Source organism: Colossoma macropomum, unplaced genomic scaffold (genome assembly GCF_904425465.1).
Source record: "Colossoma macropomum unplaced genomic scaffold, Colossoma_macropomum, whole genome shotgun sequence".
Taxonomy (NCBI): Eukaryota; Metazoa; Chordata; class Actinopteri; order Characiformes; family Serrasalmidae; genus Colossoma; species Colossoma macropomum.
The window spans coordinates 2907411-2931123 of NW_023494807.1; the positions used below are offsets into that span (position 1 = coordinate 2907411).

The 23713-nt window shown below is 36.4% G+C and overlaps 1 protein-coding gene across 2 annotated transcripts in view; it reads right to left on the reverse strand.

The window, feature by feature from the left end:
• The window catches only part of cdh12a (cadherin 12, type 2a (N-cadherin 2)), an 87401-nt gene extending 65836 nt beyond the window's left edge, over positions 1-21565 (reverse strand). The window contains exons 1-2 of one of the 2 annotated variants that reach the window (XM_036556712.1): positions 21309-21565; positions 5681-5975 (exon numbers count right to left, since the gene is read on the reverse strand). In XM_036556712.1, coding sequence (XP_036412605.1) covers positions 5681-5975; positions 21309-21542 — 529 coding nt within the window. In that variant the 5' untranslated portion in view covers positions 21543-21565. The remainder of the gene's footprint in view (positions 1-5680; positions 5976-21308) is intronic. The other variant, XM_036556713.1, reaches the window with a different exon arrangement.
• Between the last annotated feature and the right edge of the window lie 2148 nt (positions 21566-23713).

Below are 23713 nucleotides of genomic sequence, written 5' to 3' on the forward strand. Positions count from 1 at the left end.
ACTGGAGTTAATGTAGAACTGCTAATTCACCCTTTAAACCTGAAGTTTGGGGCACAGACTGTTGGTCACCTTAGCAATGCAATAAACTATCTTACCTAGCAAGTAGCTAAGGAAAAGGCAAAGAGAAAGATTTAAATGAACTTCAATAATTTGGAGATAAATGGACTTATTTGCATTTAGAATTACTTCAGCTGGTTTCCTGATACGTTTAATCTGCAATGAGAAACTGTCAAATACTAAAAAGTTGCTTTTTAGTAAAAAGTCAGCTTTTTGTTGTAATTTTTCCTTTTGACCTTAAACAGTGCAGCAGTTACATTCTGGCACCTCAGCCATCATTTAAGGTGGAATGGGAAATTTCGAATAAGAAGCTGATGAATAATAAGCTGACCTCTGCCTTGTAAAAAGTAAAAAATTGAAAGACATTTTACAAGAAACTATTCTACTTTTGTGGAAAGGTTTCCTGCTGGAGATGTGAGAAAAGCAGCTATAGCTGAGCTAAAGCTTAAAGCAGAGCAAAGTAAGTCTGCATTTTGGTTTATATTATATTATTTATCCTATACTAGTACATCAGCACATACTGGGACATATTTACAGCCAAGATGGTAAAATGGACATGAAATATCGTGGCTCTCCAGGTGGTTTGATTTTTGATGAAAAGGCAAAATGGCCATTCTTAACATTTAGGTTGGTGATCCCTAGGTTAAGATAAAAGACTACAGGCTGAAATGTGAGATGTTTGAGTTGAAATAAGCTTTGTTGTTTTGAAAAGTTGTGGACAGACAAGTTAGTAGATTTATCAATAATATAGTACACAGAAAATTAGAACAGCAGTTTCAGATAACTAGATAGATAGACAAAGATATCGATGGAAAAAATGTGAACTCTTATGTTTAGTAATACAATCTTCATTTGCAATAACTTAGACCAAACACTTTTTGTAGTTTTTGCAGTTTTGCTGTATTCTTCTATATATTAATCTGTTTAAGTGTATTTTTGTGGATACATGGCTAGAACGGCTTTATTAGGCCAGTTTCAGATTGAATACAGAAGCTCTGGCATCCTGCTGTAGAATTCCTTGATACAAATTTGCATTCATTGATCCCTCAGTGATTTCAAGCTGTCTAGACCTGAAGCAGCAAGGCAGGTGTGTCTCGCCTCATGCCTAAAATCAAGCAGGAAGTGGCTTTAGGGAGTAACAGCAATTTGAGCAGTGGTGAAATGTGACTTACTTTCAGGCCATACATTTCAAAACCTATTTAAAACATGAGGGGGAAAAAAAAACCCTCTATAATAATGCTAACTTCTGTTTGCATCACTGTGGGATTCTAGTTGTTTGTTAGCAATAAGCTAATGGTGATTCACATCAATGATTCAGCTAATTTTTTGGTTGTTCCAGATTAAACACAGATATTCAAAGCTTGTGAAAGAGATCCCATGTTTCACTGTGCCTGTGATAGAGCTGCCACCACTGTTTTTCATTACTAAAAACCCACTGATTATTCTGGCTTATGCCCAGTATTTTAAGGTGTTATGTATGTCTTATTTATAATATTATAATTGCCTTATGAATACAGGATTCAAAGGAAGTGTTAACAAAAATCACTCATTAGAAAACAACCCCTGCCTGAGCCCAATGCTTAACATGAAATATTAGCCCATGGCCTGAAAGCTGATATCATGTTGGGCCCAGTCAGTTTCGGGTTGGTTAGCAGAGCTCTACAATGTTTGTGAAGATACTTATAAAATTGCCCAGATGGAATGGTTTGATTTACCGTAATATTTTCATACATAAAATATAGTTTGTAGTTTAATTCAAATATAGTTTTGCACTCAAATATATGATAACTAAAAATATTTTCTCTGTTAGCAGGATGGCAATTACTTCCTTTTTTAAATTTTAATAGTTTTTATGATTTTGTTTACAAGACACACCAATCATCCGTGCCGAATTCCTTTATGTTTTATTGATCTGTAGATCCTCATAGTAAACCAAAAAAGTAAAAATGGCAAATTTTGTTGTTTAATTATGAACTGGGCTGAGCCTTGGAAATTTCCATACCCAGTTGATTCCTCTGTCATTTACTTTTTATGCTGATAATCTAATGCATCAATATCTCACTTTAACTCTTCAAGTCATAACCAGTAGGAGAGCTCACTACCAATTTCTACCTAGATACCATAAAAATATCCTGACTGTCCAATTTTGTTGTTTCAAGAATCTAAGCCTTTACAGTGGAACAAGAGTAGTGTTGTATATATATATATATATATATATATATATATATATATATATATATATATATATATATATATATGTATATATATTATTATGTAGAGTGCAAATACATTTATTTATACAAATACAATACAAATACAAGCATACATTGTAGAGTTTAAATACAAGCTTCCTTTAAATTCCATTTTTATTTCCCAGAAATCACTAGGCCTCTGAAGGCATTGAAATCCCTGAGAGTTCCACTTCGGAATTGAGAGAATGTGAAAACCAAGATGATTAACATTTCAAATATGACATATATTATAATAAATAAACTCTCTTTGTTCAAATGATGGTAATCTTTGTGTTGAGTATTGTAGAGATCCCAGATGTTCAAACACAATCAAAACCAGCCTTTCCTCCATGATAAATGAGTGACTAGAGAGAAGGCATCCTCAGTATCGATTTGTAAGCTGTGGATGACATATGGCACTGTTGGTGCTCAGTACAAAAGTTGAGGGCTTTTCAACGTAAACATGGTTTAAAAATGGTTTTAAATATGCGAAGTGGGTTGCACAGGCTAGAGAAGTGCCTTTGAGATGCAGTACACACAGCTCCATAAACAACAATGAAAAGACACGCTTGAGAGAGTTTGAAAAGGCATCGTTTGAACACTCCCTTATACTCCCTCCACCGTGTCTCACAGTTTCAATGAAGGTTTGATGTTAGTATGCTGTATTTTTTTTTCCTTTTTCAAATACAATACTGTTCACATTTTTTCCAGAATTTCCTCCACAGAATGTTATTTCAATAGTGCTGTTGTACAATAACTAGGTTTAGGTTTTTTTGGAAAGCAGTGGCTTTTTTGCGCTAACCTCTCTACAACTTTTGGTTCCCTAAAGATTTTTAATAAATTTGCAATGAATTTTACAAAGAAAAAAGAAAAGAACGTTTGGTAACACTTTCTATGAATGTCACCTTTGTAAGCATCTATAAACACATTCATAACATGTTATAATGCATTCATAAGACATTATAAACATAGCTATAAATATTTATAAAAATGCATTTTACGTTATAGCCATGTTTATTATGCATTATGAATTGTTAACATAATACATTCTAAGTACTGATCATAACAAATTATAAGAGCTCATAAGTTGTATTTGTCTGCTCTAAGTAAAGTGAAGCGTACTGTACTAAAGCCTCCTCCAGTGTTCAGAGTGAGGCTTCAGGTTGAAGTATTTACTGAAGGATTTACTGAAACACTAAAACATTCACAGTAAAGCACATTACAGGCTTCAAATGTCAGAGTTTAAACTAGTGCTGCCATCAGTGTTTTACCCAATGTGGGAAAGGTAATGTACACCACCGTTAGCTTGGTATTTGTCTTTACTTTATGCTCTCCAAGCTGGGACTGACTTCTTTGGCACTGACATTATAACATGTTATTAACACTATTTATAGTGCATTATATTAACAATTCATAATGTATAATAAACATGGCTATAAAGTGTAAATCAGTGTAATTCTTTTTTTATAAATATTTATAACCATGTGTATAATGCCTTATGAATACATTATAACATGTTATAAATGTGTTTATAGATGCTTACAAATGTGACATTCATAGAAAGTGTTACTCTTTTGAATTCTATATGGATTAAAGATTTTTAATCACGTCTAAGCCCCAAAAACACTTAAGAACCATTTATTTTGAGACTGTATATCCACAGATGTCCAGCTACAGTTCTTTAACACTTTCTTGAGGGTTCTACAGTGTGTCCTTACACTAATCTTAATAGGGCATCCACTTTTAGGAAGAACATCAGGTCAAATGCTGTAGAGTTTCCTCTACTCATAAACTCTGAACTAAAAGAAGCCAAAGTGTTTATGAATCTTTCAGTAACAATTTCAAGTCTTAAGAGAACCAACAGTTTTTCTTTTGGAGTCTGATCAAATGATTGGAATTCCGTCATGGAGAGCAGATAACCAAACCTCAAGGTAGTGATGCTTATCCCAAATCATTCAAACCGTAAAAGCCAAATTAGTCAATTGTTCCAAACTGATGCTGAGTTTAAAAACATGGGTTTTTCATACGATCGCAAAAGCAAATACTGATAACAGTATCAGTAATGTTTAACATATTCGGTGAGGACTGACCACTCATTTGGAAGCATAATGCTTTTAGTTTCACTCCTGGGCATTGCATTGTGTTGTCTATGGGCAGAATAAAAGTTAGTTTATTCAAGCCATTCAACTGTTGTTGTGAATTCGTCCTAAAAAAGTGAAATAGGGCCAAAAAGGGTCACAATGCCACAAAGTCTAACAATAAATATCTCTAATGTTATCAAGTATTATTGTAAGCAACAGAGGCACAAATCAGTCATTTCAATGTGTGTTGATGCCAAGAACTGGAACTGTTTTGAACTATTTTTACCATCCAATCCCACACCTTAACTGCCTGACCTCACTTATCCTGTTATAGAATTATGTTATATTCAATACAGAATGACGGCTATCATTATAATGCAATGATTTATACACTTGCTGGGAGAATAATGCATAAAGTAAATAAAATTGAAAGATAGATAAATAACACTTTTTTTTCACTTATCCTGTTTTTCAAAGATCTTTATCTTTTAAATATTTGACAATACAATATGCCATGAGCATGGTTCGTTAAGTAAGCCTTTATATAATACATCTTCATGCATTATTATGACTATTATTGTGATCCAGTGAAGAATGGATCACAATTTAAAAGCCATTCAAGCAGAAATACAGATGACGTCCAAGGGTACTGGCCAAAAACCTAATAGAAATCCTTTAATTGTGCGAGAAAAGATTGCTGTAGATGCTTCTCCAACACTGCAGGCCTGCCAATGAATGCTTTCGTACATTCAGCCTGTCTTTTTCGAATACAGTTTGTACAGCACCAAAGGCACAAACCATTAAGCTATTCTTTAGGAGAGGCCTTCACAATGACCATGAACGTGTAGGAGGAACAGCACTTGCAATGCAGAATGGCAGCTATCATTATAATACAACCATGATTCATACACTGGCTGGGAGAATAATGCATGAAATAAATTAATAAATAAATAAAAAGGTAGATATATAACATTTATGGATTACATCTGCTCTGAGATTACAACAATAGGATTCACAATCTTAACCTGTCTTCCGAGACCATATGTTATTTGTTACTTTTATTCTTGTGAAGCAACTCCCCCCCATGTATGCCGCTGTGTACTCACATTCATCTATATTCCATGGGCTAAGAAATAATGCTGTATTTGATCTAGGCGAGACGAGTCATTTAAAGAATGAATTTTGCAGAAGAGCCCAAAGGCGAGGCCTGCGTGAGGTTAAATCCTCATCTTACATTCATGAGATGTATTTTAGAGAGCTTTCCCACATTATCACCTTCCCTAACCACAGCCAGAGGCCGATTACGCTTACCTATGGGTGACATCTCTGGGACGCTGGCTGAGTAAGGGCCCTCCAGGAACTTGGGCTCGTTGTCGTTGATGTCCTGGACTTTGATAATAAACTCGGACTCAGGCTCCAGGGGCCTCCCTGTTAACACGTCCACGGCCTGGGCTCGCAGCGTGTAATAAGGCTTCTCCTCGCGGTCCAGGCTCCGCAAGGCATGGATGTCTCCTGTGGTCGGCTCGACGGTGAAAATGGAGCCAACTCCTTCTCCTGACAGCGTGTACTTCACCAAATTATCTCCCTTATCCAGGTCACTGTGCAGCTGCAAGGTTCGTGATAACATGACAGTTCAGTGTGAGGAAGAATCGTTTGGAACTACTGACAAAGATAAGTAGGACAAATGTAGTAAGGGAGTTCTGGCTACACTACTGAAAATAAAGGTGCCAAAAAGGGTTCTTTGGAGTGGAAGAACCACTTTTGGTTCCCTAAAGAATTCAGTGGATGGTTTCTGTAAAAGAGATGTGAAGAACCTTTTGAAAGTGTAAAGAATCTCCAAATATTGTAAGGTTTTTTTGTTTTTTTGTTTTTTTTTTTAGTTTTTTTGGTTTTTCTCTAGCCATACGGCCAAACCAAGAACCATTTAGGAACCTTTATTTTTAAGAGTATAAGGAAATGCAGATTTTTGAACAATACATGCTTTTTTTCTGATTGAAAATGCTGTTTGAAAGCAGTGAACAAAAGCTATTTTTACTGTATTAACATACCTCCATTAGCTCTATGCAAACTGCTATATGGTAATATAGGGTTTCATTTGCTGTTTACTACCACACTCAAAAAATTAACCAACATGGTTGGACTTACAAACTGAAAGTATATGGATATTAAACAAACAAAGTGTGTTGTCAATGAGTAACTGATTTACATAAAATTGACAAAAAATGAAAGTGCATTTCAACAAATGAAAACTGTTTATTTTGATCCAAATAGAACTCTTCAATTTCAATGAAACTCAAATAAACTGCACTGGCATGCTTCGATTTAGTTTCATCAAAAGTTGAACCTTACATTATTAAAAATGATGGTGCTTCAAGGGTTCTTTAGTAAAGAAAACAGTTCTATATAGAATCATGAACATTCAAAGAACCCTTTCTATGATTAAATGGTTCTTTGCATTGTACAGTGGTTTTCAGATTGATAGAAAATGTGCTGTAGATGGTTTTATATCGAACCTTTGTGGTTCTATATAAAGAGTTCTTTATTGTTACGATGCCAGGCTTGTTACAATAGAAAAATTCTTTTTGGTGCCATTCAGAACCCTTTTCAAAAAAGGTTCTATATAAAACCATGTACAGCACATTGTCCATCAATCTGAAGAACGCTTTTATGATGCAAAGAATCTTTTAATCATGGAAAGGGGTCTTTGAATGTTGATGGTTCAACTCTTGAAGAACCATTTTTTTTAAGTGTGTATGTTCAAATATCCTAGTTCACTGGTGTAGCTACAGTGAGGGCCTAGGCCAACTCATTGGAAAGCGAAGCCTTACCCAGATTCCTAAATATTGAATAAATAAATTACTTAATTAAAAAGGTCCCAGGGGCCATTTGAAAAATTTACACAAGGTAATTTGTCCTGCACTCTTATAATAGATGATGAATCCAAAGGTGCTGAGTTGAACACAGGTGCTTTTTCCACCCAAAATAAATTTACCAAAAGGGCTGATAAAGTTCTCCTTAGGTCATTACCAATTTTTGGCAAAAGCTATCACCATGGCAATGTTTCCATGGCTGCATGGAGCCACTTGTCAAGTATCATCACCATTTCTTCAGTAAGACATGGAACCACACTTTTGTTCCGTGTCAACATGTAAACACAGCATTTGCTTGCTTGACTGTTTCTGTAGATTGCAGGCTACTACTCATGTAGCTAGTAAGTGACAGTGGCTAAACAAAAAGTAAAGGTAGGTCTGTGGTTAATCAGCCAATACCTGCCATTATATGCTGTCAGTCTGGCAGTTAAATGGGAGATCAGCAATCATGTATCGTGTCTAGTTATGGTAGCTGCAATGGAGTAGGTAGTTGGTATTTGCCATTTCTCATTATAGTGGTTTTTATGGGTCATTAAATTTCTTAGCTGTACCCCCTAACCTATAAAACACACCCTCCCACCAACCTCCACAAGTACTAACATTCATTCAATCACCAAGAACTGGCGAGGCGTCAAATCCTCAAAATACACTAAATGTCCAAAGGTTTGTGGACACCTGCTTGTTCTACATTTCTTCTGAAATTAAAGGTATTAATAAGGAGTTTGCCCTCCTGTGCAGCAGTTACAGCCTCTACCATTCTGGAAAGGCTTTATATTAGATGTTGGAACATAGCTGTGAGAATCTGGTTGCATTCAGCCACAAGAGCATTGGTGAGGTCATGGTCTTATGTTGGATGATCTGGATCACTCCAGCTCATGACAAATGTATTGGACGGAGCTCCATCACTTCAGAGACTGCAGTTCTACTGCTACTCAGCCCAACATTGGAGGAAGTTTATACTGTTCTAGCTAATGTTTAGCATTGGATAAGGTGACCCTAGACTCGTGTGCAGCTGGTTCTATTCTATTAGCAATGCTTTTTTGGGAGGGTAATACAGGTGTAAACAACGGGGTGCCTGTGTCAGCAGTGGGTGCAACTTAAAGTAGCTTGAACAAATAAATAAGAGGGGTTGTCTGAATACTTTTGGACATTATAGGATATTGTGTATAACCATATATCAGAACACTGGAGGCTGCAACAGTTGAAATAACACATAATGCTTTCACATAAATGGGCCCTCTTTTGGGGAACGTTCTATTTTTGTCTATCCATCATGAAAGAGATGAAGGGTTTTCCAAATCCTCTGAAATCTGATTTAAAATGACCCTTCTTGCCCCGACTGATAAAATTCTGATCATGTGACTCCTTGTGACCTGGCTGTGGGGTGAGAAATATAAGGATTGAGGCGAATGGCCTTGGAATGATTTATTTTCTGGCCCTTTGCTTGACATCGTAACTGCTTTAAAATGCCTTTAAATGGGTGTTAAAGGATGATGTCTGCTATATCATTTACCAAATTCACTTCCACAGCAAAGAACATGGGGAAATAATGTTATTTTTGTTGTTAGTAGGTACGTTTATTGGTTGGGTATTACACTCAGCCAAAAATCTAATTGGGAGTTAAGTCTAAAGTCGTATAACATTCAGATTATGGAGACAGATTACGCCTAGTCTCGGATTAAAGATTAAATGTGGCATAAGTAAAACCTCTGAATGAATAGGTAGTGCTGAATTCATGTTTTTCCTGAATCCTTTTAGCGGAAGGGAAGATGCTATTTCTGCAATGTGGCAAATGGATGCAAATTGGTTGACTTTAGCTAGCTCGCAATGAATGGAGTGCACTAAATCCCAGCACTGTAGGCAACACCTCCACAGTGTCGAAGCATGTCTTGGTAGAAATGAAGCTTCCTAAGTCCATCTGTAGAAACTGCGTTTCCTCTATCAGCATGTAAGCCTTGTCAAGTTAATTAAAAAATCCCATTAGACGAGGTACTACAGGCCATCGAATGAAAGAATTCATTACTTAGCTGGGGTCATGGGGCTGGCTTTAAGGTAGCAGATAATCCGTGAGCCATAATAGAGGGATAAAAAAAGGCTCCGCGTCCAGCCTTATTCATATGCTTAATCTTTTATAGAGAATGTCAATGGGGGCTATAAATTAAGAGTGGACCTCTTTCAATCTCTAGGCTCGCTGCTAAAGATGTCAACCGCCAATAAATCTACGCGAGTTTAAGTTACAGTGTGGCATCGGATTGTGGCGGTGAGGGTAGTGGAAAAAAGAAGACTCGCTCTCAAGATGAAATTTCAATTTAAAGGTCACACACAGAACAAATTGTGACAGAGATAATCTGTCTTTACTGTAAAGGGCACAGTGCACGTTGTTGCACTTCGTATGAAAGAAGTAACGTGTTCTGTTGACAGTTAGTGCTATTTATATTCAAAAAAGTAAGCATAGAAGTATTTAGGGTAACACTTTCTATGAATGTCACCTTTGTAAGCATCTATAAACACATTTATAACATGTTATAATGTATTCATAAGGCATTATAAACATGATTATAAATATTTATAAAAAAGAATTACACTGAATTACACTTTATAGCCATGTTTATTATACATTATGAATTGTTAATATAATGCATTATAAATAGTGTTAATAATATGTTATAATGTCAGTGCCAAAGAAGTCAGTCCCAGCTTGGAGAGTGTAAAGACAAATACCAAGCTAACGGTGGTGTACATTACCTTTCCCACATTGGGTAAAACACTGACGGCAGAACTAATTTAAACTCTGACATTTGAAGCCTGTAATGTGCTTTACTGTGTATGTTTTAGTGTTTCAGTAAATCCTTCAGTAAATACTTCAACTTGAAGCCTCACTCTTCACACTGGAGGAGGCTTTAGTACAGTACGCTTCACTTCACTTAGAGCAGACAAATACCACTTATGAGCTCTTATAATTTGTTATGATCAGTACTTATAATGTATTATGTTAACAATTCATAATAAACATGGCTATAACGTATAATGCATTTTTATAAATATGTATAGCTATGTTTATAATGTCTTATGAATGCATTACAACATGCTATGAATGTGTTTATAGGTGCTTACAAAAGTGACGTTCATAGAAAGTGTTACTGTATTTAGAATACACACAGAAAAAAAAGCTACTTGTCGATGATGATTTCTAATGGCAAATGGGATAATCAGCTTCAACGATGTTGTTTTTGTCTAATGTGTCATGCTAAAAAGGGATGTAATGGAGTACAAATATTAATAATAAAGAAATAAAGGATCTGTATTCAGTTACTGATGTTGTTCCGAAAACACAATACGATGTTTGAAATAAACACCATCAATATTTGTTTATTAACCTTTTTAAACTCGGCACACAACATGTAGCAAACACTCATTTACTAAATGACACTTGATGCCATATTATGTGCATGTAATAACTGTGTACTTACACATTAACAACACATGCAACAACAAAGTAACTACTGGTGATGTATTCACTGTTGCTGTAGATGGATTAGAGTAGTGCATATTTGTATCAATTTCACTTTCTAATGATGTAATTAAACATGTATTTTCATAGTGGTAGCTGCATATTTTTACACATAATTACACGTATAATACAGTATGATTACATTTGTATGAACTGCTATTTTTCCAACAAGACATTTCTAAACATAAGAGTGGGTGTGTACCTATATTATGACAGTGTGCATCTGCTTGAGAAATGCACACTTTCCTAACATTTAGCTAGCTGTTGTAGTATGCTTGTGTTGTGAAATGGTCACCAAAGTTCTGTAATGTGACGTATTTGCACAGCAACTGTTGATGTTTATTTATCTTTAAAATATTTATCTTGATGTAGGGACTGTAAAATTACAGAGTGGTTTTAATTCATCTGATTTGATTTGATTGTTTTATACAAATACTCCAAGACCACTATGTAAACATTATGCTGTAAAATAGAGGGGAAGTTTGTGTATAGTGCAGTGAACAATGCTAAATATCATCACTAAATATTATCAAAGCTGGCACTTCCTGTGCAGATGCTATGTAAGTATTGTCATAATATAGGTATTTTTCACACACCTCCTGATACAATCGCAAAAGTCTTGTTGGAAAAACAGCAGTTCATACAAACGTAATTACCACTACCCTATTACATCTGTGTGATTACACAAAAGAATATATGCTGTTACAACTATAAAGATACAACATGTGTAATTACATGATCAAAACTGAGATTGATACACATAAGTTGTACCACTGTAATCCATCTATAACAGTGATCACATCACCAATACCTCATTGCTTTTTATGTATTATAAATGTGTAACTACATTATTATAATTATTATATAATTTTAAATTGTATACATTATATAAATTTACTGTTATATTATATAATTATATTAGTATGATTTTACATACACACACATATACACATATATATATATATTATATATATATATATATATATATATATATATAGTTGTTTTTTGACTGTGATGATAAGACAATAATAATAATCATAATATAAAATTGTTATTAGTACTTTTGAGCCTCAAGAGACTTTGTCATAACAGCCACATGACTATCGTAAATTCTCTACCACCACAAGACCAAACACACTGTTGCTAAGCTAGAGCTAGGCTGCCATGCCAAGACTAATATTTATTTATTTATTTATTTATTTATGGACTTATTTATTTATTTTGCAGATGGCTTCTTCTCAGTACTGGGGGCATTAACAGATTACTTAATTGCACGCGCTGTGCAGTTTAATCAAATTCCAAAAGGCTCGCAATCCAAGAGCGCTAAGCTGACTAAAGTTTTCTTCCCGGCAATCTGGGGCAAATTCTGCAAAGCTTTTCACCCACGGCTTTCACATCATCTGGAATACAACAAACCCAGAGCAAAACGCCAAGATTTCGCTTGGATTGCCACTGTGAGAGACGGGGAGAATGCGAGGCGCACGTTGTGTATTTAAGGTGTATTTTTAGTGTCATGGTGGTCTAAAAGAGATTTCATTTCCTCAATATTGTCAGCGATAAATGAACTCCGACAGAGTTCGTTACAATTAAAATGAATGTACGAAACTGTAAGAACTCACAATTCTGCATAGTTCTCTTTCCTCTTCTCTTCTAATTAGAATTACATTTTTTATTTCATAACAGATTCCATGCATACATCCCCTTTGATGTAAGACCTTTATATCTGCAGCACCAGCGAATCTTGCCGAATGAATGATGATGAATCTTGTTGTACAGTAGTTTCCCGAGGTGCCACCTTTGATCACGCTTCATAATTGCTTTGCTCAACTCTTCATTACTGGAAATATACAGTTCATTTAAAAACAACTAAGCAGAAAGATCTGCAAAACGTACTTCAGCAGATTAAGGCCATGTTCGTTTACTGAGTTGTTAAGCCAGCCATTTCTGTGCTTACAAGTGCAAAGTTCTCGTGGAGTCTAGGTCGGCTACCTTCAGGTGCCGTAAAGTGATAGCTCAGCAAAAGGTACCTCAAATGTGGTTGTTCAGCTAAGATATGTTTCTGACGTTGCTTCTTTAGTTTTGCACTGTAGCTACAAGGCTAATGTAACTAACAACTAATAGAAGCTTGCAGCCATTAAATTAGCATCCTAAGAAGCAGTTAGCATGCCTGAATCATTGCATACTTGCCAAAACCATGCTCACTTATTGATAGACTTGCTTTCGAGGTTTGTGACAATTTGTAATATACCGTTATCTATAAAATAGACAAAAGTACACACAAAAAGTGTGAAAAATTAAATAAACCAGTCTACTTAAAATTACTGAACAACTGGACACAGTTGAGGCGAGGGTACACTTGAACCCTACTACATCAACGGTTCATCAAGCACGTGTCATGGATGTCATATGCTGTCCTTATGTTTCCTGAGATTTTAATCAGAAATATCCACTTTATCCCTGCACCCATGATGCTTTGAACCTACATGAGAGAAAGTCTAGTCTGAGTTAGTCTGAGGACCCTATTTACAGACAACACTAATTGCTCATGCTAATAAATTAATTTCAGTGAAAATGTTTAATTGTGTTTGCACTGAGAGTCAGATAAAGACAAAAAAAGCATATGTATCAATGTCTAATGTGGAATGTTTTTACACTGATGCATTGATAATAAGTTCACCAAGGTAGCTAGCTATGTTAGCATTAAGAGAACAGGGTTAGCTTGGCACTGAATGGGATTTTTATGTCAGTTCTAGTGTAAATACAGACATTTTAAGCTCGGAACAGAAGTGTAAGCAACAGTCTTTACTTTGTATGTCTCAGTTTTAAGTAACTCATTCTTTAAAGGCCTGAGCTTGAAGTCTGTATTTGATTTTTTAGTGTTAGCCTGATAGCCAGCTAGCTTTCTCCTAAATGCTCCATTTGTAAAGACAATATAAAGTGTAAACAAGTCTGTTAGAAGCAAACAGTGATGATTAACCCTTAAATGGCCCAGCGGCAGGCCCAAACTTTAACTACATGCTTCTATAGCCAAAGAATAGCTCAAACAGTTTGCACTGAAGTCCCTGTAAGTACTGAATAATAAGCCTTAGTATGTAAATCTGGGATTTTATGGGTTAACTGTCAGTTTGTCGGCTGGTTGGATTTTATGCACTGAAATTTCAACTCTAACAAATGAGCTTTTTCACTGTTTCATTATGAAGCCACATTTCACACGACTGTTGAAGCTCAGTGCTATTTATGCTTGTAACATTGCTACTCTTGCCATAATTTTATCTTCACTCAGCTGTACTGAGAGCCGCAAACTACATGCTGTCAGAAAAGCCTCAGATACATTTAATGGGACAAAACATAACTTAAAAAGTAAGCACCTTTTCTTTGACTTCGCAAAACACGAACAAAAGACCTTTCCACTCTCCAACCAGATATTTCAGCCGTAATCTCAAAATACATGAAAAATAAGTGTCATGTTACCATTAATGATCACTGTCATGACAGATGTCATAAAGCTAGATGTCATGATAGCTTAGGTCACATTCTAAAACCACTGAAGAGCAGCATTCATAAGACTAAATGACACCTGGATGACAACTGAAATAAAGCTATATAAGCATTTATGAAGGCTGATTCCAATAAGTGCTAGCTGCTTTTGTCAACTTTGATGTTGTTTCACTTCAGAAAGTGTTGACAGTTGATGCTTGCCAGTAAAGCTTTGACGAAAGTCTATATATGCTTATGCTAATTGTCATGGAAGGCTTATGTAGGTAGGTATGATGCTATGCTATAGGTAGCCAATCATTATGTCAAACATTTTCAAATATGTTATGACAAATAACAGCAATGGTAACATGACACTGTTAAATTACTAAACAAAATCTGTTATGACAACACATAATGACATCTATCCTGTTAATAACATGGTTATGTCAATGTTACATTGCAGGGTTTGTGCTACCTAGGCAAATATGTGATGATTCAAGTCTGCAGGTTTCATGAAGATAATGATAGCATTAAGCTTGTTAATATACTTGTTAGTATCCTTGGGCAGATAATTAATATTATTGAATATTAAGATAATTTAATAAGCAACAATATTATGTTCTTTAATTATCTTTCATGAGATAAATATGCATTTTTGTATTGCTTTAGCTTTTTTTAACCTACCCTTAGAATAGAACAATCAGTAATTTACAGCTGCACTCTTAAAAAAGATGGTTCTTCAAGGGTTCTAAGACAACGATTCCATATAGAACATTTGCATGCTTCAATGGTTCATTGCTTGGTGAAATGGTTCTTCAGACTGGTGATGAATGTGTTGTAGGTGGGTCTATATAGAATCTTTTTACAAATGTTTCTATATAGCACCGAAATGGGTTCCTCTATTGTTTAGTTTGACATTGTAACAATAGCAGGACCCTTTTTGGTGCTATGTAGAACCCTTTTCAAAAAGGTTCTTTACTCTTAAAAATAATGGTTCATTATTCAAGGGCTCTTTAGTAAAGAAAATGGTTCTATATAGAACCACGAACACATAAAGAACCATTAAATTATTCTTTGCATTGTTAAATGGTTTTTCCGATTTTTGATGGTAAATATGCTGTAGATGGTTCTATATAGAACTTTTTAAAAAAGGGTTCTATTTAGTTCTATTTAGCACTTAAAAGCATTCTTATATTGTTATGCTATCTACCCTGTACAACAATAGAAGAACCCTTTTTGGTACTATACAGAACCCATTTCAAAAAGGGTCTAAATGGAACCATACAAAACACATTCTCCATCAATCAGAATAACACTTTCACCTGATAAAGAACCATATAAGCATTAAATTGTTCTATATTGAACTCATGATTCTAAATTAAAACCATTCCCCTTACTTATTATCTTTTGTGAGAGTGTAGTTTAAAAATGTACACAGTAGAAAAGATTGCACTTAATTACATGCTATACAAACAGAAGATCACCCACTAATTAACTACAAAAAGACAGTCCTGTACAAAAGTTAGAGACTTCTCTTCATGCATTTAATTTCCAGTCAAAACATCTATTAAGCACAAGTTATTCAATTTTCAGGAGAACCTTCTGAAGAAATTATAAGATAATCCAGCTGTGTATGTGACAAAATCAAAGGAACAAAACACAAGCGTTTCCAAAACTGAAGTCAGGAAATGATTGAAAGCTACAGACAAAATGGGACTCCTACCAATCCTGCCTGACCTGGTAGACACCAACACTCACACCATCAGATAAACAACACTTCAAGCTTTCATATTTGATACAGAGGAGAAAATCAAGCTGCTTCCGATCTGAAAACATCCACAGGTGTTTCTGTCCATCCTTCCACTGTGAGAAGACGACTCAGCACTAACTCATCAGAGGAAAGAAAATAGGCAAAACTTTAGGTCAAAGAAATATGCAGGGACATTGTTCCACACCTCCAAAGTTCAGTCTTAGAAGTTGGTTGCATTTTTTGCTTCTCACATTCCAAGTCATCCCAAACACATTCAGTGATGTTGAGGACTGGACTCTGTGGTGGTCAGTCCAGTAGAGCTTGACTTTCTCCTATTTCCCAAAGTTGAAAGCTGTTTTGACTGGAAATAAAATAAATAATTGGTGGTCTCTGACTTTTGCACAGCACTGTATGTCAGCTAAGCTGTTCAGCCTGGCCAGCACCTCCATATCAGCCATACGTTTTGTCTTCTTACTTAAATCATGGGCTCTGGGCCTTTCATCTGACAAACTTTGCAGACTGAAAATCTTCTATAAGTGACATTCTACCAATGTGTTTTTGCTGTACAGTACAGGGAAGTGACAGCTACAATATAATGCCTCATTCAGCTCTTCGATCTTCAAATTGCTGGCAGTTTATGGAAAGAAACAACGCATGTCAACTGTCTGCTTCACATGTCTGAATGTTCTTAGCGATTCCCTTTTAACTAGGTTAAAGGAAGCTGTCCGAGCCAGCTTATTTAAGCCCGTCAAGCCGAAACTTTGCAATTAAAGCTTGATCCCCTCTTGCTGCCAGCTTCCTCTGGGTTAGATTAATCAGTGGTCGTGGGCACGGCTCCACCGTGTCGTCTGGAGCAGCTCTTAAAGTGGAGAGGGCTGAGAGACTTGATAACACAGCTGCCGCAGAACTGACGTGGATGAGACCACGTGGCAATCCCCCCCACCACGCTATTCCTCAGCTCATGTCCATCCTGACACAACTCTGCTAGGCCAAGACTTGATTGCGGTCACGTTGCCTGAAGACGATTCAATTCAGCCCTGATCCCATTCAAGCTAAAGGTGCTTGGCTCCAGCTTTCTCTATAATGCACCTTCATTTTTAATCTGAGACAAATAAGAGAATATAAAATCCCTTTAACCTCATGCCTTTGCACTGAATGCAAAATCAATGCTCTAAATGGCTTCCACTCATAGTTCGTATAATATCTGACATTCGTATTTGGATTAGATGGATTAGAACATATTCTTCGTGGACAATTACTTTAGTCAATACAAAACTGGCTAACATTTCACAAACTGCCAATACGATGCACTACTGAGTGCCTGCATTTTCATCAGGGCGGTCAACCTTACCGTGGAAAACAGGCTGCAACGATTGTAGAAGTTGACAAAGTCAGTCGCTGTATAGCTAAAGGAGAATTCCAATGTTTCAAAAATTTCTGCTTATTTAAATGATTGAGATGTTAAAAAAAAGTCAGCCTGAGTGTTTGATGTGAAATGCTCCATTTTAGAAAAACACACTGAGTCAGAATTGTTCACAGTGGTGGTGAAAGGAACAAGACGTCCAAGACGCACTTACTGTGTCTCAAAAAGCTTCCTCACAGAAAGTTATTACACTAAATTGTTCTGAATATGTTACCTGATGTTTGAGACGATAATTGATGATAATGATAGTTTTGAGAAAATGTAGTTTTCCTAATATATATATATATATATATATATATATATATATATATATATATATATATGTATATATATATACAACCCCATTTCCAAAAAAGGTGGGATACTGTGTAGAATGTAAATAAAAATAGGATGCAATGATATGCAAATCATATAAACCATATTTTTAAAGGAAAATAGTATGAAGACAACAAATCAAATGTTGAAACTGAAAAATTTCATTGTTTTTTGAAAAATATATGCCCATTTTGAATTTGATGCCAATAAGACATTCCAAAAAAAGTTGGGATAGGGGCAAATTTGACGCTGGTTTGACGCTGTCTTGCTGAGATAAGTAAGGCCTTCCCTGAAAAAGACGTTGTCTGGATGGCAGCATATGTTGCCAAAACCTGTGAATATTGTTCAGCATTGATGGTGCTTTCACAGATGTGTAAGTCACCCATGCCATGTGCACTAATGCCCCCCCATACCATCATGAATACTGACTTTTAAACTGTGCACTGATAACAAGCTGAGTGGTTTTTAGCCCGGAGGACACAGTGTCTATAATTTCCAAAAAGAATTTCAAATGTTGATTCGTCGGACCACAGGACATTTTTCCACTTCCACTCAGTCCATTTTAAATGGGCTGAGGCCCAGAGAAGGTGGCAACATTCCTGGATCATGTTTATATGCGGTTTCTTATTTGCATTTTAGAGTTTTAACTTGCATTTGATGCAGCGAGAAGCTGTTTTCACAGACAGTGGTTTTCAGAAGTTGTCCTGAGCCCCTGCAGTGATTTCCACTACAGTATCATATCTGTTTTTAATGCAGTGCCGCCTGAGGGCCCAAAGATCACGGGCAGCAAATAATGGTTTTTAGGCCTCGTCCCTTGCATACAGAGATTTCTCCAGATTCTCTGAATCTTTTAATGAGATTACCATAAATGATGAAAAGCAAAATTTCTTTGCTGTTTACATTGAGAAACATTATTTTTGAATTGTTGCACTATTTGCTTGTGCAGTCTGAAAGACTCAGCCTCTCTGATATTCTCTTTTTATATTCAATCATGGTACTGACCTGTTGCCAATAGCCACCAAATGTTTTTTTTGTAGCATTACACAACTTTTCCAGCCTTTTGTTACCCCCGTCCCAACTTTTTTGAAACGTGTTGTTGGCATCAAATTCAAAAAGGGCAAATATTTTTCAAAAAATAATAAAATTTCTCACTTTCAAAATTTTATATTTTGTCTTTGTACTATTTTCAATGAAATATAGGGTTTAAATGATTGCATGTTTTTATTTACATTTTGCACAGCGTGCCAACATGTTTGGAAATGGGGTTGTATATACATGTATGTGCATGTTGTGTGTGGAGGAGGGGGCATGGTCAAGCGTTACATGCAGGCTGAGTAGCTGATAAGATTCACCTGGGTGTTGTTTCTGCCAGCCTACTTAAAGCCATGTCTTTTCTCAGAAGGTGACAAAGCCCAGAGAGAGAAGGAGATCGGTGAAGATACAAAAGACAGAAAAAGACCCCATGAGTGTGCTCTGTAAATTTGTATGCTGGCTGAAAAGCTGAGTTATTTGTGTTGTTGTGAGAATAAAACAAAAGAAAGCTCTATGTCTCCACACCCTGCTCCCAGTGTCCTCACTCCTCACAGCCTCCCAAAGATCATCACAAAATGTAAAATCAGAAGACATGTGTGTAACTTTTGCACTGAATTGCATTTGCATTATAGTTGTCATAACATTACGGTCGATCTATTGCCACCACTGTAAAGAAATTCCAGTCAGTAAGTGTTTCTAGAATATATCATTCCGCATCTAACCACTCAGTCTCTATAAACCATTGATGTATGCAGTTCTATAATGCTCTGTAATGTGTATGTGATACACGTGGCCATTGCAAGAAACTGCAGTATACCACAGGAAGTGTAGGGACAGTGGTGAACCATGACTAATAGAGCTAGGACTTCAATTCAAGCCATAAATGTTAAAATGTGGTCAAAATATGATTGCACCTCTGCAATAACGCTAAGTCCTGCAAGTGTATCTATGGGATACTAGTAGTTTGTTAGCACTAACGGTGATTCGCATGAACATTTTTTGAATGTTCTAGGTTAAAACAACATTTAAAGCGTATGAAAGGCATTCTATGTTTTACTTGTTAGCACATATTTTACCTTGTTGACATTTCAAGGTGACTTTTACGGTAGAGTATCTCTGGTGGAGCTGTTGCCACTGTTTTCCATTTCTAACAACTTAATGATTTGGCTGCTGCGTGTTTTCACAGTCTATATTTGACATATCTAGGATGGAGGCCTGGATTGATATTTTTTCTCAAAACATTCTTCCTGCCTATTGGAAATCAAAACATGATTTGTTGATTCATCTGTCAATTCATAATAATGATGATAGTTAATCTAACGTTTTAGGCCTTTTTTTTTCGGCTCTTAAAACCCAAACTAATTGAAGAGCTCACTTAGCTACATCAGCCTAGATACCACAGAGGAAAACCCTTCTTGAACGGCCAATTTTCTGCATGGTGTTTCAGGAATTTGACCCTTTTCGATTTTGTCTTTAATAATGTATGAAGAGTAGTACTGTGATATTGACAGACTTTACATACATAAAATGCATGTACTTTTAGTTCCCAGAAATCATTAGGCCTTCTCTGAAGGCCTAGAAGGCCCTGAGGGTTCCCCTCTGGTAGGGCATGATCCTATTGTTTGATGCACCACAACAGAAGAAATAATTCAATGGAGAAATTCCTCTTTGAATTATGGTGGTATAGTGTTGAAGTGAAAGTGAGAGGACACTGCAAAAAGCATGGCTAGTCTGCTATTCTAGTCAACTGTAAATCTATGTGAATGAGTGTCTTAGTCCATCTAAGCTTAGCACAGTTAAAATGTAGTCCAGGCCAACATGGGCCAGACTGTTCAATATATATTTGGACATGTAAATGCTGAGATCACTTAGTGGAAGAGGCATTCCTTAAGTCAAACATTTTGTCATAAATGGACATCCATGGATATTTAAGTGGACGGGGAAAGGAACACTGAAAAAAAAGCAGGAAACTTATATATGTGGATAAACTACTTGAAGTATGTCGTGAAGAGGGTGTTTACCCAGACTATGTTGGCGTGCATATAAACAGGATTATGCATAGTCTAGTCTTTTATATAGTTCTTAAAAGCTTCTTTGTTTGGGCCGGCTTCCTGGAATAACTAAGAGCTTAGTCAGACTATTGTGTGCATCCAGAGCCAATAGATTAATGCATTCTAGGAACAATAATTAGTCATAGCATCAAGCAAAAAAAGTTGACACAATGCTTGTGGCCGAATCCTGTATCCAAATGAAAGCACTTGTCATGCGTTGCTTTGCAAGACCTACCACATGAACTCTGAAAGTGTCTCCTCAGAATGCACAATTCCGAGCAACCGAAAACTCAATCATAAAAAAATAGAAAGGATAGAGAAAAGAGCAAACAAAAACAAACCTCTCATTGCAGACCTTTTGACTGACTCTCAAGTGCAAGCTTTTGAACTGCTTAGCCAGCCCAAAAAATACTCTATTTATTCCTCCAGAAATCTGCGGCTTAGTTCAAACAGTAAACCAAATGAAGCTATAAAATGCTAGAGCAGAAGTGAAACAGGTAAGTGGTTTACCTTCCCAACATACTGCGGATCAGTCCCCATATACTCCTCCAGCACGAAGAACTGGTTCCAGACCCAACCTCGTTTGACTCGATGAAGGCCAGACAAGCCATGTCTCCTCTGGTCCCTCAAACCCCTGTGGTGCTCTTTCCCCAACTTGCTTTGCGCTGAAGAGTGCATGGGTGAAACAAAGCTTTTGTCCAAGAGACACCACAGAATCAGCAGCAAGCAGTTTCCCATTAGCATTGGAAAAACTTAAGCGTAGAACTTCAGCGGGAGAATCCGTCTCTGAATGCTAAGCGACCGGGAACGCCGGCCGCGGACGAAAACCAAATCCGTGATGGATTAGTCCACAGCACCTTGATGACATTGATGAACTAACATCCAGGGTGGCTTGGATTTTCGGTTTTCCACCTGTAGGAGAGAGCGGAGAACATTCGTTCATATTCACATCAGAGCCTAGATGATCCATTAGGGTTGTCTCTGTGTATGTGGAGAATAAAAAGGCTTAGCCTCTCTGTACACTTCCTAGATAGCTTCTGTCTTTGGTGTGGTACAGCGATTCCTTTGTCCCCTCAACCATGATGTAATCTTACTTGAAGGATTTCACGGATCACGGTGCAAGGAGAAGGAAATGTGAGCAAACTGGCCCTTGTGAGTATAGTTAGCACATTAGCACTTTCACATTGGTAGGTTCAAGAAACAGGCATGCAGAAATAAAAATCTCTAAAATGTTGGGACAGTATGTGAAATGCAAATTAAAACAGAAGGCAGTGATTTGTAAGTTCAACAAAATCAGTCCAAATGTTTTATCTTATTAATTTCATTTCAATTTCATTGTCTTTTGCCTGCAACACTTTCCAAAAAAAAGTTGGGATGGGGACAATCTAAGACTGGGAACATGAAATGTTCAGAAATATATCTTGAGCAGGTCATGCAATCATTTTCAGGTATAAATGAGCATCCAGGAAAGGCCTAGTCCTGCAAGGATGGGGCAACGCTCTCCACTTTGCCAAAAATGCATGAGCAGATACACTGTAAAAAATAAATAAATACATAGAAAATCCATTAAAAAGAAAAATGTCTTGGCAGCACATTGGTACAAGTTAACAGACAATTCTGTCACTCTTGTCAGCCATTATTGACAACCCACAGATTTAGCGTATTGTTGTTAACAATGTGCCAATAACTTCAGCTAATGTTTTCAATACTGCACCCACATGTCTAAGTTAATACTGTATTTTTTGCCTTTACTAAACCTAACTGTACCTAACATGGTAAAAAATAAAAACTCTTTCTCATTTTGAAGGTGCAGTTTTGTCCTTTAAGCATGGAAAAATCCTGTTTAAAATCACGGAAGAATAACCTGCAGAAAAGACAGAGTATAGTGTGCAGAAAACCACAACTGAATGCCCATAACTATGAATTCCTCGGACAGCAGAGCATGATTCTGTGATGGGCATCACCACAGGAGTTCTGGAATTCATCTTTAAGTCATTGTCGATAAACACAGACCATTGCTGCATCCATAAATGCAATATGAAATGACTTCTCTGGATATTTGCTGAAATTTACTGATGCACAGTAGAAATGTGTACCGTGGTCTGATAAGTTAAGCTTTCATGTTATGTGTGGAAATAATTGATGTCTCATTCATCAGGCCAAAAAAGAAAAGAAGCATTCAGATTGTTACCAGTGTAAAGTTCAAATGCCTGCCTGTCATGGTATGGGGGCGTATGAATGCATATGGTATGGATGACTTGTACATCTGTGAAGGCACCATTAATGCTAAAATAATGTGCCACGTTATATTTATAAGTATTTTCTATGTATTATACTGTATTAGCAAGCAAATACACCATACAAAAAAAAATAGATGTCAATACTGAATCACTTACTAACACATGTTGAACAGAATTTACTCATCACTTTCTGTTTTTATTAACATTTTCCAGACTATCCCAGCTTTTTTTTTTTTGGCAGTGAGATTTATAGAAGAGGAAATCTGGCAAATCTAAAGAAATAAGGTTTTTTGGCAGGCCTCCAAAAGTGTGTTAGAAGTACTATGTAATGGCCATTTGCAGTGCATTAGTCTCGAAAATGAGGTGGTCCCGCTTGAGCTGCAAAGTTGTTTATGGACTGACTATGCAGATGGTCTATCTCGAGCAGCTAAAAGCCAGTCCAGATGCTCAGGGTCAGGAAGCAGATAACTCTAACAGTCTGGATGGGGAAAAAAATCTGCATAATTAGGTACAAGAAAAGTTCTCGGCCCTTTGGTGTAACAACAAAAAAAAAATAATAAATAACAAAGGAATGAAGCCATACTTGAGGAAATGAGCTTCTAAATTAAAATGTGAAAATGCAGCACTGCTGCCTATGAAGAACGTTAGTGGTAATTAATTGTATTCATGCAGTAG